We start from the raw sequence: 13,316 nt of genomic DNA on the forward strand, positions 1-13,316 counted from the left end.
TTGAACAGCGGTAGGGAGCAAACAGCACGAATGGGCGGGAGATGAGCATTCCAGACAGTGGGTGCAGCAAAGGAGAAGGAGCGAACACCCACTGAGCAAAGATTGGAGGAGACGGCAGTCAGTGCCATGCTACCGACTCACGGGACACATCGTTCATAGCTTCCACCATGGCAGTGTTCTTCACTCATTTTCAGAGGGGGGCAGCCACTTTCGCCGATAAGACGTCAGTATGAGGGCCGCCTCACCGGCTCCAAAGGGGTGTTTTCACGATTGCGTATTGTCGGGGGCCTCACTAAAGGCCACCGGGGGCCCTTGCAACGAAGAACACTGCCCTACACCATGAGACCTCCTTTACCAGTAGCAAAATATAGTAATAGGTTATTACCCTTTTATCTGGTACAAAAACTGACACCTTTATACAACGCGTCATGTTTGCAATAACCACAACACAAGCAGTCAAAATGCAAACAAAAAGAAACAACTCTGATAATGATAATGATATGCACTGTCCTTGAAGTTGATTGGTCCACACCCGAGACAGCTTTTCCTTAGAGCCTAGTCTCCATTGGTGTTGGACCAGATGACGCCAAAAGGCGTACAACTCAAAAACAGCGCACTATCAGAGTATTGAGAGCTCGGGGTAAGCATTTACACTATGAGACCTCCTTTACCAGTAGCAAAATATAGTAATAGGTTTATACCCTTTTATCTGGTACGAAAACTGACACCTTTATACAACTTCAAGCACAGTGCATATCATTATCATTATCAGAGTTGCTTCTTTTTGTTTGCAATTTGACTGCTTGTGTTGTGGTTATTGCAAACATGATCCCTTGTATAAAGGTGTCAGTTTTTGTACCAGTTGAAAGGGTAAAAAACCTATTACTACAACACTGCCCCACGGTAACGACCGCCCGCGTGGGCCACGTACTCTCGTGCAGGATCACGCGGCTTCGATGGCCCTGGGGCTGCGCATGGAGGAGCTGATCTTCAACCTGGCAGACACCCATCTCTTCTTCAACGACCTGGAGGTGAGCTTCCCGTCGCTGCATCGACCCACGTTCGCTCGCTGCCCGATCCACACCCGGACCCCGGGCCCAAACCGGATCCTCCACTGCCATCCACCGAAACGGAATCGACAGGCGCATTTGACGTTCGCGCAATTCTCATAGCGCGAGGCTGTCGCAAAGGTTTGCCGCGTTTCACGGGACGATTCTAGTCCGGAGTAGTGCGTAGCGGCGAAGGTGCCCAATGAAGTAATTGGCAAGTAAACTTAAACAATGCCAAGGCCACAGCCATGGAGTCAACATTGGGGGGGGGGGAAATCTTCCAGGGGGTCTGGGGGTCCCCCCCCCAGAAAAAAAATATAAATTTGAAAACGAATTTCCTGCCTAAAATATTTAAAAAATCACTAACACATGGCATGGACTTTTTATTCATTTTTTACAACAATGTCTAATAGTGTAATGTATCACATTGCTCTGTTTTTACTTTTTTACCATTTCTTGTTTCATTGTATGTAATTGCAGAGATTAGGGATTAATAAAGTACCACCATAACCACAATTCTAGATTTGAAGCTTTCGTGACTGCAAGGATTCATACTCTTAGGTTTTTTTGTAGGTAAAATAAATAATAGAAATAAGTTCTTTTTAATACAAATAAAGTATTTATAATAAAAATAAATTATTTTTATTACTTATTTTTCCCTACATGACTTTACCGAAAAAAACCTAAGAGTATGAACCATAACCACAATCGTATGAACAGAAATCTATGCATTGATTTATATGAAGACAAGTCCAGATATTGTGGCCAAGGTTTAGCAAATTGTTATTTTTATTTACATAGCATAGCAATTTTTATTTTTATAGCAATATATCGGGGGGGACATTTTGAGCATATTTGAATATTGGGGGGGGGGTGTATCCACCCCCCCAATATATATTATAGTTACGGCCTTGAACAATGCGATCATTTGGAGTTCGACTACAGCACACGTGGCCTACCATATTTCTACTAATGTCACGTGATCTCTACCGTCCACTGTGAAGCAGATGGTGCAAAGTATTTGCGGTGAATACGGCCGCAGTAAAAACCAGGACGGCCTCGAGCCCAGAACCTCGGCAACGAGCGTCGAGCATGCCCCTGCTTCTAGATTTGAAGCTTTCGTGACTGCAAGGATTCATATTCTTAGGTTTTTTCGGTAAAGTCAGGTAGGTAAAAATTAATTTTAATTTTTTACCTACGGTAAAGTCAGGTAGGTAAAAATTAATTTTAATTTTTTACCTACGTGACTTTACCGAAAAAACCTAAGAAGTCATGTAGGTAAAAATTAATTTAAATTTTTTACCTACGTGACTTTACCGAAAAAACCTAAGAAGTCATGTAGGTAAAAATTAATTTACATTTTTTACCTACGTGACTTTACCGAAAAAACCTAAGAATATGCTCCTGCTTGGTCATGTCACTGCCCTCTATCGATGTCAATGAATTTGGATCATTGTACAGTGAGATGTTAACTACCTCGCCTGGTATCCAGGAGGTCGTGGGTTCGATCCCGACCCTGACGCCTGCTGCTGTATATTTGGAGTTTGCGTGTCTCTCCTCGTGGTCGCGTGGATTTTTTTTGTCCGCGTCCTCCAGTTTTTATCTCCACATATAGAATCAACATGCATTTTTAGTGTTTGGTTGCTATAAATTTCCACGTGATAAGCCACTTCGTTTAGCAATCATTTGTGGCCAGGTCGCTTCTGACAAAGAAGTTATATAGCTCAGTGGGCCTTACTTAGTAAAATAAAAACAATAGTTGAGATTTGTTTTCAAAGTTTCATTGTGTATTATATTAATAACTGGACAGATGGTTATCCGGTGGCTGACACGCTCAACACAGAAGTGGCACATTGCAAGGGTTCGCGTCTACCTGGTAGGGTCTAGAGACATTGCCGGATGATCTCGTCATATCTCAGCAGCTAAGCAGGGGGTTGAGCCTGCTTCGTGTTTTAGTCAATCAATCGATCTGTATTTAACGCGCCAATATCGCCCTCACTAAAGTAGGCATCGGTGCGCACGACAGCGGAACGGGAACGGTACCGGGGGGCACGGAGCAATAGGAGTGAAAGCAGAAAGCCGTCACACCCTCGGCGGCGGCCGACACCGACTTGAGCAAAGTGAATTGTAACCGCGCGCCAAAATCAAGTGCATCCGTGCACAACCCATGTGAGACTAGGCTCTAAGGAAAGCTGTCTCGGGTGTGGACCAATCAACTTCAAGGACAGTGCATATATTATCAGAGTTGTGTTTTTTGTTCGCATTACAGCTGCAGGTATTGTGGTCTATGCAAACATGACTCTTTGTAAAAAAAGGTGTCAGTTTTGTTGCCAGATAGAAGGGTAAAAAAACAATTATCATATTTTTTACTGGCAAATGAGGTTCCAATGGAGCATCAGAACAGTTAGTCGTAAAATATATATGATAAATTACAAATGAATAAAAAAAATTCCCCCCCTTATCAAATGTTTTGATTTTATGGGAAGGCGAGTCTGAACAGGTGCGCGTCGTCTTGCACAGACCACGGAACTGAGAGACGCTCGTCGCATTTAGGATGTCCAGTTGGCAGGGCTAGGAGTTAGGGGTCAGTGAAGCTGCGCTCGAGAAGGCTTCGTACCCCCCCCCCCTCCCCAGCGTTGTCGGGTGAACAATCCTGGCTGGGCAAGTCTTGCCGTGCACGTGGAACGGAGTTTTAAGAATCTTCTTGGTTCTTTCGGTAAAGTCACGTAGAAGGGAAGTAATAAAATAATAAAAATAAAACATAATAAAATAATTATCACGACGTTTCGGCCACAACGCAAGCAGCCGTCCTCACCTGTTGTGGCCGAAACGTCGTGAGAATTATTTTATGTTATATTTTTATTATTTTATTACTTCCCTTCTACGTGACTTTTCCGAAAGAACCAAGAAGATGAATCCCTGCAGTCACAAAAGCTTTAAATCGGAGTTTTAAGAAGTTGAGACTGCCTGGGAATATCCATTGCCGTGAGATTTGGGCCATGAAATTAGTTATTTGTTTAAAAATGTTTCGGATCTGGACAGTGGCTTGAGATGGGAAAAGTCTCGTTTGCAAGGGTGTCCGGGGCAATCAAGAGATGTCAATGCAGCAATGCAGCCTCATGTCCCATAGGGGATGCAGAGGACTAACCAAGTAACTAAGGTTTCCTTTGATGTGAGCGGTTAGAGGTAATGTTGCATCCATGGTTAAGATCAGCAGATAAGGGGAGGTCTGTGTCGGATGTGTAGGATTATGTTAAGGGTTACATTTGGGATTTGGGTCGAGTTTTGTGTAGATGCAGTCTATCCGTGCGAAGCGTTGTTTGATGTTATCTCAGTGGCTCTAACGAGTATTGTTGCAAATCAGTACGGTGTGTAATATTAAGTTGACGTTATGTGAAGTTACATTGGTTATTTTAGGATTATTGGATGTTAATATACGTATTAATGTTTTGGAAGAAAATAGAAAAGGTGAAAATGTGCACGAACAAGAATGGAGAGATCCTTGCTTGGGATAACACCGAGAGACGGAAAGAACAAACGGAAATCTGCGACGCCAATTTGGCTGTACGGGATGACGGTGGATGAACGAGACTGGTGACACGATAGAAGCCAAAGGAGAGAACGTTGCCGACAGGACGTCTAACGCATTGGCGGAGTGCTGCGATCGGCCCCTGTACAGGAGTAAGATCGATTGTGCCATTGCAGCTCCGATGAGCAGTTGGAGGACTTCTTCCAGCAGTAAAATAGATCATGGCTTACGGTGATTGAGTGACGTGCAGCTCACTTTGTACAATTGAGGGGGGTTGGGGGTACGTCAGGTGATCATTTGAGAGACCCAACCCAGGACACTGCTGTGATCACAGTTCACAATCACGAGGTCACTGCTGTGATCACAGTTCACAGACACGAGGACGCTGATCACACTTCACAGACACGAGGAGACTGCTGTGATCACAGTTCACAGTCACGAGGTCACTGCTGTGATCACAGTTCACAGACACGAGGTCACTGCTGTGATCACAGTTCACAGTCACGAGGTCACTGCTGTGATCACAGTTCACAGACACGAGGTCACTGCTGAGATCACAGTTCACAGACACGAGGTCACTGCTGTGATCACAGTTCACAATCACGAGGTCACTGCTGTGATCACAGTTCACAGTCACGAGGTCACTGCTGAGATCACAGTTCACAGACACGAGGACGCTGATCACACTTCACAGACACGAGGAGACTGCTGTGATCACAGTTCACAGTCACGAGGTCACTGCTGTGATCACAGTTCACAGACACGAGAACTCTGCAGTGATCACAGTTCACAGTCACGAGGACTCTGATCACAGTTCACAGTCACGAGGTCACTGCTGTGATCACAGTTCACAGACACGAGAACACTGCGGTGATCCCAGTTTGTGGGTTCACATTCTTCCATGCGGGAGCCTCCGAGTGTTCGTCTAATTAGTGTTGGGGCCCTTTCAGTCCTTTCCAAGAAGTCTCGACCACAACTCCTGTTTTGCCCCACTCCCTTGACATTTCCTTAAAACATTATTTAGCCACTTCAATTATTGGAAATCGTTGCCATGAGAATAAATAAATGAGACGAACGGAAGTGGGTTTTTTTGTTTGTTAATTTATTAAATAAATGCAACATTTCAACCATCACCAGGAGTACCAACAGCGTCACTGCATCAACATCACCACGACCAGTACCATAACCAGTACCATCACTACGACCAGTACCATAACCAGTACCATCACCATGACCAGTACCATAACCAGTACCATCACCATGACCAGTACCATAACCAGTACCATCACCACAACCAGTACCATAACCAGTACCATCACCATGACCAGTACCATAACCAGTACCATCACCATGACCAGTACCATAACCAGTACCATCACCACAACCAGTACCATAACCAGTACCATCACCACGATCAGTACTATAACCAGTACCATCACCACAACCAGTACCATAACCAGTACCATCACCACGATCAGTACCACAACCAGTACCATCACCACAACCAGTACCATAACCAGTACCATCACCATAACCAGTACCATCACCACGATCAGTACCACAACCAGTACCACAACCACGAGCAGCAGCAGCATCACCAGCACCCAGACTATTTTCAGCACCACCATCACCAACAACATCACCTACAATATCACCACCCACATCTTCAGCATCACCACCACCACCACCGTAACAAGTACGACCACCACCAACACCACTGCCACCGTTACCTCCATAACCAGTACAATCACCACCACCAGCACCCCGTCCACCATGACCAGCACACCACCACCACCACCACAACCAGTTCGACCACCACCAACACCACTGCCACCACCCCGAGGGGACAATGATCAAGTTAGTCCATCCATTGAGGCAGCGATTGACTGCCGTGACTCCCATCGCATTCCACCTCCACGTGGTCTCCCCACCGCGTGGACGCAGCCCGACTCAGCTGGAGCCAATTCAGTCAATTTTTTTTTGTGTTTCGATTTACAGGCAGATCCGCTCCCCCCCGTGCTACACGGCCCTCTCCTGTGGGCTCCCTAAGCTCGCGCACGAGCAGTGCAGCTGTTTTTATTTTACATTTGGTGGCTTAACGACGGCAGGGGGTGGGTGGGTGGTGGGATGTGATGGGGTGGGGTGGGGAGGGGTGAGCGACCGTTTAAGGCGGGGGGGGGCGGGTCGTAGGGGTCGTGTGGGAGCCAGGCAGCTCGCCACGGCCACCCTGGTTAATACGGCGCGGGTGTATTGACCATAAACTACGCGCCGCCTTGCCTCACAGTGGACGTTAAAAGGTCGCGTGGCATCGTCCGGACAAGAGTTGCCCACGTGAGTCAGTGACACGGTCCAAAATATTTTTTTTTCGGAAATTAAAAAAATTTAGTCAATTGAGAGTAGATGGCAGCATTGTCCCCGACTGCAAAAAACTACTGTCGACCAGCCGACCATACCCATCAGCGTGACATAACGACTTCGTGGGGACATTGCCCGCTCTAAGAATGGCGCAAATAGCAGTCGTTACGGAGGTTGTGATTCGATTCGATCGGCTTTCGCGTGCGCCACCGCAGGCGTCAGCCAGCAGCGCTTTTGTCCGTGCAATCTCAAGAGACTCGCGCAACCACAGCGCTGCAGATGACCGTGGCACGGGCCCAGAATTAACACGAGGTGCTGGCGATTTTACCCACGATGCTTCGAGACTTGGAGCTACATGGCATCGCACTCAATCGGATTCATCGCTTATTTAATTTGAGCGCAAATGCTTCTGATCGTTGTCTCTGCCTCATCTAGCCGGTGTATATCGTTGTGCTAATTTGTCACCAATGATTTAAAAAATGTGATTGTTTCAAACAAATTAATACTTTTTCAGTTGTGTTCTCTTGGTCTTTGCCCTTGCAATGTCCTGCAATCCAGACCTCCATTGTAAAACAACAGACATAGTTTTCGATTTAAAGCTTTCGTGACTGCAGGGATTAATCTTCTTGGTTCTTTCGGTAAAGTCACGTAGAAGGGAAGTAATAAAATAATAAAAATAAAACATAATAAAACAATTCTCACGACGTTTCGGCTACAACGCAAGCAGCCGTCTTCAGGTGACGGCTGCTTGCGTTGTAGCCGAAACGTCGTGAGAATTGTTTTATTATGTTTTATTTTTATTATTTTATTACTTCCCTTCTATGTGACTTTACCGAAAGAACCAAGAAAACAGACATAGTCTCAAAAGGATCTCACCTGACTGAAAGAACAACGATTACAACAACAACAACAAGAACTTACATTTGTAATACGCACGTAACAAACGTTCTCAGGAGTGCAGGGAAATCAATGAATTAAATTTCAACAAATGAATCCCGGTGTTGTTTTACATGGCCCATTTCACCACTGGACAATTCGTGTTTTTTTGTACTTGTTTTTTTTTTCTCCGCAAGCACTTAAACCCCACTTAGAGGCCACAGACAAATCCCCGCTTAGAACGCCTCTGTTGTGCAAACGCAAAGGACTTAAGTGGGCGACCGAAAAACATAATTGAGTCTCTTTTTTTCGCCAAGATTTTTTGCGCCTCGCTTCACACGGACCAAAGCGTTTAACTCACCTGGCTAAGCATTCGGCGAAGGCGGCAGCAGCTCAGTGCGACCCCCTCCCCCCCGTGCAGACAACAAAGGAGGAAAGGAAACTGGCAGGAGGTAGCAAGGCAATGGCATCCAACTGCACAACAGTAATCCGCACCTTGTAGACCAGGGGGTCGGCAAGACCTACGGCTCTGGAAGAGCTGCATGCGGCTCTTTAAGGACCGCTTAGTGGCGTTGTTTAGCAACGAGCCACCGTCCTGTAGCCACCGTCTCGTAGCCACTGACCCCCTGTGGTAGACCGTAGGTCAACTCGTTGTGCCTATGACCTTCCGACTTAATAGTGCCCCACACAAACTCGCGTGGGGCACCGCAGTGGCTTGATGTTATTTACATCGCCTGGTACGCAGGAGGTCGTGGGTTCAATCCCGAACCCTGAGCGCCTGTATATGTGGAGTTGTTCTCTCTCCCGTGGTCGCGTGGATTTTTCTGCAGGTCCTCCGGTTTCTCTCTCCACATTTGGAAACGTGCATTTCCAGTATTTCGCTGCGATACATTTCCGCGTGATGAGCCACTTCTTTGGGCTATCATTTGTGGCCTGGTCACTTCTGAAAAAGAGCTCTATACTCGAGTGAATGTTGCTATGCAATTGGTTTCCCAGCCTCCTTTGCCTCCTTTGCATGATGCTGCGCAAGTGGTACAGGCTATAGTTTATAGGTTGATAATTACGAGATAAACATTTGGTTAATTGTATGTCTGAGTTTTTCATATCCGGAAAGTAACCACTTTTGTGACCTCTGGACATGTCAATGATGCATTCGATCAAGGTCGATTTTTCTTACACTCACGATACACACACCGTATGTGTAAGAATCCCTTGTTTAAAAGCAAAAAGCAATGCGTATTGAAGGAGACGGTTAGTAGAACGCAACAGTGCGAAAAAGACAATCACGTGAGAAATAAAACGAATTAAGATGGTCAAAGTGAGCCAAAATGTGAATTCAAACCACGACAACTCCGACGTGCGACCATTCATGGGGTGTCCACGAGTAGCGATCCCCCAGTCGGGCCAGGGTCGCTTCTGATAAAGAAATTGGTATAACAAAAATAATTTGATTGTATCTTCTTGGTTCTTTCGGTAAAGTCACGCAGAAGGGAAGTAATAAAATAATAAAAATAAAACATAATAAAATTATATTATATTATTATATTATTTTATTATGTTTTATTTTTATTATTTTATTACTTCCCTTCTACGTGACTTTACCGAGAGAACCAAGAAGATGAATCCCTGCAGTCACGAAAGCTTTAAATCGAAAAGTAGATTGTAGTTTCATAGTCAGGCTGCATGAAGAGCACGGCTGTCTTCCTCGCAGTGCGAAACCCACCGTGAATATGCATCCAACCTCATCGGAGACTCCACCCTGCCGGTGCTCAGCGCCGCACAATGGCCCAGGTTACGCTCAATTTACCCGGGTTTCATTCACCTGGCTGATCGCGGCGGAGGAATTCACTCAAATCTCCGAGCGGGTCAAACTGGGGAAGCCTATTATTAGGGGGGGAGGGGGGGGTGGTAGAGAACATTCGTCGCTTGCCCCAACTGCAGCGCTGCGTGCGCTCAATGGAGTTGCGTGCCGTAAGTAGGAGCCGGGCAACACGGTGTCCCTCCCCCCATGGCCACCAGCAATTGGGGATCGGTGGGCACAGGAATGGCCCCATGGGCCGTCCCGACACCGCTGGCTCGGATCAGTGTCCCCCACGACTCATGCGAGTCACGCGGCTCCGCGGGCTTAGCCGCTTCACACTCTGTGCTCCCCCCCTCCATACGACCTCGCCGATCTGGAGGTGGACAAAAAATGAAATGTGGCTATCCCAGGTTTAAAAAAAATAGATATTCTTATTAATATGCAATTGTTTTACCGATGGACACTATTAACTGACCCCTGAGACGTCACACCTGGTTCTGAGGGCAGTCCAGATTAAAGGGAGTCACGTGACCTGCTTAAAAAGCCCGTTTATTGTCAGATTTAAAAATAATTTCTTTTGAACTGCTTTTGTGTTTAGTTTGTTTTCCTTCCCCACGCACCTTCGATTAGCACGGTCGGCCCAGTTCCAAATGTCACTCGCCACTGATGTTAACCGTGGCCAGAAATGGAATTCGGGTCACCCGGTTCATAGTGCAGTCGCCAACTACTGCACCACCGCTCCACCCATGAGGAGTGTGTGTAGCCAACTAAATAGTCGGACCTTGGCCCACCGCGGTAGGCTCCAGCGGCAATGAAGCCCTGCGTCCATGTATGTCTGAACGTGTGTACGTAGGCACGTGTGAACATATGTATTATGTTGACCTTTTGAACCGTACATAGCCAACCGTGCTAATCAGAGGTGCGGGGGAAGGACAACAAACTCAACACAAAAAGCAGTTCTGAAGTAAATGAGATTTCTATCGAGGTTTTAAAGTGCATAGCTCCAGTGGCTTCCTAATATCGGGAGGAAGAGCGTTCCAGACGGCCGCAGAAGCGCATCTGAAAGCGCGCGATGCGGAGACAGTTTTGTTCGACGGTTAGCCAACGGCCGCTGCAGCGAGGATGACCGGAGTTCGCGCGATGGTTTACGCTCCTTGACGAGATCAGCGAGGTACCGTGGTTCATTTGTGGCAAGCACTCTTTGTGTGCAATGAGTGTGATGACCTCATCACGTGTTCGTTGGGCAACCAGAAGCCAGTGCAGCTCAGCGAGCACCGGACGGGCATGGTCGAATCTTCCATTTCCCGCAAACGAACGCGTTACGGTGGTGCACTGAGCGTTTGCTTCTGGTAACGAGCATCACAATAATAATATTTATTTATACTGGAGGAATGCGATGAGCTATAAGCTTTTTTTATTACAGATGTCCAGTAGGGGCGGACAGGAACGTTACAACAACAAACAGTACAAGAAAGATGAACAAATCACCCAAACACACACACACAAATACAAAAACTAAACCACCCCCATCTTACCAGGCAAAGCCCATTGAGGTATTACATTAATTATTCAGAAGCGACCTGGCCACAAATGATAGCTCAACAAAGTGGCCGATCGTTTGGACATTTATAGCACCAAAGTAATCTAAATCATCTCAACGCGTGTTTCTAAAATGTGGAAGGAAATACCCGGAGGACCCGGAGAAAAAAAAATCCACGCGACCACGGGGAGAACATGCAAAACTCCAAATATACAGCAGCAGGCGTCAGGGTCGGGATCGAACCCCCGACCGCACGCATACCAGGCGAGGTAATTAACATCTCGCCACCGTGGCGCCCCTTTATTAAATAAAGTATATACGTTCATTTTATTTTAATACATTTTTAATTTTATTTTTATTTTCTATCTACGTGACTTTACCGAAAGAACCAAGAATACACATGAGTTCAAATTGCATCATCATCGATTCCCCGAGCTTCGGAGAACAGTCGTGCCGGAGTGGCTGCACCACCTGGAGCAAACTGGCCAAGTGCAACGTGCCCCCCACAATCCGCTATTTTGAAGAGAAAAAAGGGGGGCTCAGGGCTCGGGTCAAGGGCAGGCCAACTCTCTTGGGAACAATTAAGTCCTTATGTTCTCATTGGACTGCTGGGGCTAGTTTCACCTCTGACCTCTGCGCAATCAACATGTGGTCGCCTGCTGTGCGTTAAATGGTTCGCTCGCGGTCACACGCTAATGCAATCAACGCTGCGTCTGTGCGCGTGTGCACACGTCGCGTACGTGTGCGTGTAAACACGGCACACACATATTAAGATCCCCCGTGTAGCCTCAACAAGCTGTTGAGGCAAGTGCTGTTAGCGAGCACCTATGAAGGCCGGCACTGTGGCACACGAGGGCGTGGGTGGCCCACAGCACGCCCGAGTGGCGCTGTTTTTACACACCGCACCAGGTAGTATTCATTTGAGGCCGAGTCGACATAGGGGAGGCCCAGGACCGGTTCATATAATCGTCACTGGTGTCGTCGTCGCACACACACACACACGCGCACGCACACACGCTCGTGCGTTTCTCAAGCGCGTCTCAACGGTGGCTTTTGTTCTTCGATGGGGAGCACGATTTTGGCGTTGCTCATTCACTGATTTATAACCGCGTTATACATTCGCAACGCTTTTTTCTTTTACACAGCCGCACGCATTTTGTTTGTCCGAACGTGATGAATGTTCATTGTGTACGCGCAAGCGCCCGTTGATAAATGCCCTCGCTGTGACTATTTGTCACAATCATGGCCCCCACCTTCCTGCGAAAGGTTGGGGGCCCTACACAATGCGGCGCTGTGAGCCGTGCGTACTCTTTTCTTTTTTGTTTATCGTGCACCCCTCCGCAGAATTGGGTCACCAGCTCGCCCCGACTTATTTACAAGCCTGCGTCCGTTGGGCACTCGCGCTTTCGGGGGAAGGCTCGGAGCTGATTAGACATCGCGACTAAATCGCGACCTCGTACGAAGAGGACAAGGAACAGTTTTTTTTCAGCCCCCTAACTTACCCGTTTTTTTTTTAGGTAAGGCAAAACTCGGCGGTTTAATCTTTTTTGTTTTTAAGTCGTGGCATTTTCAAGGTAAGGGCAAGGCTTATTTGGTCGTGTGGCGCTTATATTTCTCACCGGTAAAGGGGCAAGAGAGGTGAGCCGTTTTGGCTGCGATTTTCTTTGAAACGATCGAGGCAGGATGTTGGCCGTCTGGATGCCTTGTACCCGGGCCCAGACAACATCTGTTTCCAATGCAAGCGAGCGGAGAGCCGCGTGTGCCAGGGGGAATCCGCGTCTCGGGGCCCAGCGCTCGTGCGCGCGGGAATTCACGTGCCCTACGCTGAAGCGACCCCGTGCGAAATGCAAACAAACAGCGGAGTTGTACAAAGTTACGTTTTGAGGGTTGTTATTTTTTTTTCCCCTCGTCCCTCGCCGCAATCCCCCTACTGAGTTGGGGTTTCCCCCCCCCCCCCTCCTGTTTGTACACCATCGTTTTTATTTTATTTTTTTACAGGGCAGGGGTTACTTTAGGCAATCGCCAGCAATCCGCGACTTTGCCGTGGCGTGTGGCGTAAAAAAGTGAAACTCTCCGGCGGGATATGGGGCCATCACAACGTTGAGCTCTCAGCGGAGGCAGCGGATGAAAGGGCGGATATTGACAACGGCACGTGCTCACGTACAG

General features: G+C 47.3%; 1 protein-coding gene across 1 annotated transcript in view; it reads left to right on the forward strand.

Annotated features, from left to right (window-relative positions):
• Positions 1-13,316, forward strand: part of LOC144938484 (protein phosphatase EYA1-like) — a 65,613-nt gene that overhangs the window by 38,115 nt on the left and 14,182 nt on the right. Inside the window, exon 11 of the mRNA XM_078866335.1 lies at positions 942-1,031. Coding sequence (XP_078722461.1) covers positions 942-1,031 — 90 coding nt within the window. The remainder of the gene's footprint in view (positions 1-941; positions 1,032-13,316) is intronic.

Source organism: Lampetra fluviatilis, chromosome 22 (assembly GCF_964198595.1).
Source record: "Lampetra fluviatilis chromosome 22, kcLamFluv1.1, whole genome shotgun sequence".
NCBI classification, from domain to species: domain Eukaryota; kingdom Metazoa; phylum Chordata; class Hyperoartia; order Petromyzontiformes; family Petromyzontidae; genus Lampetra; species Lampetra fluviatilis.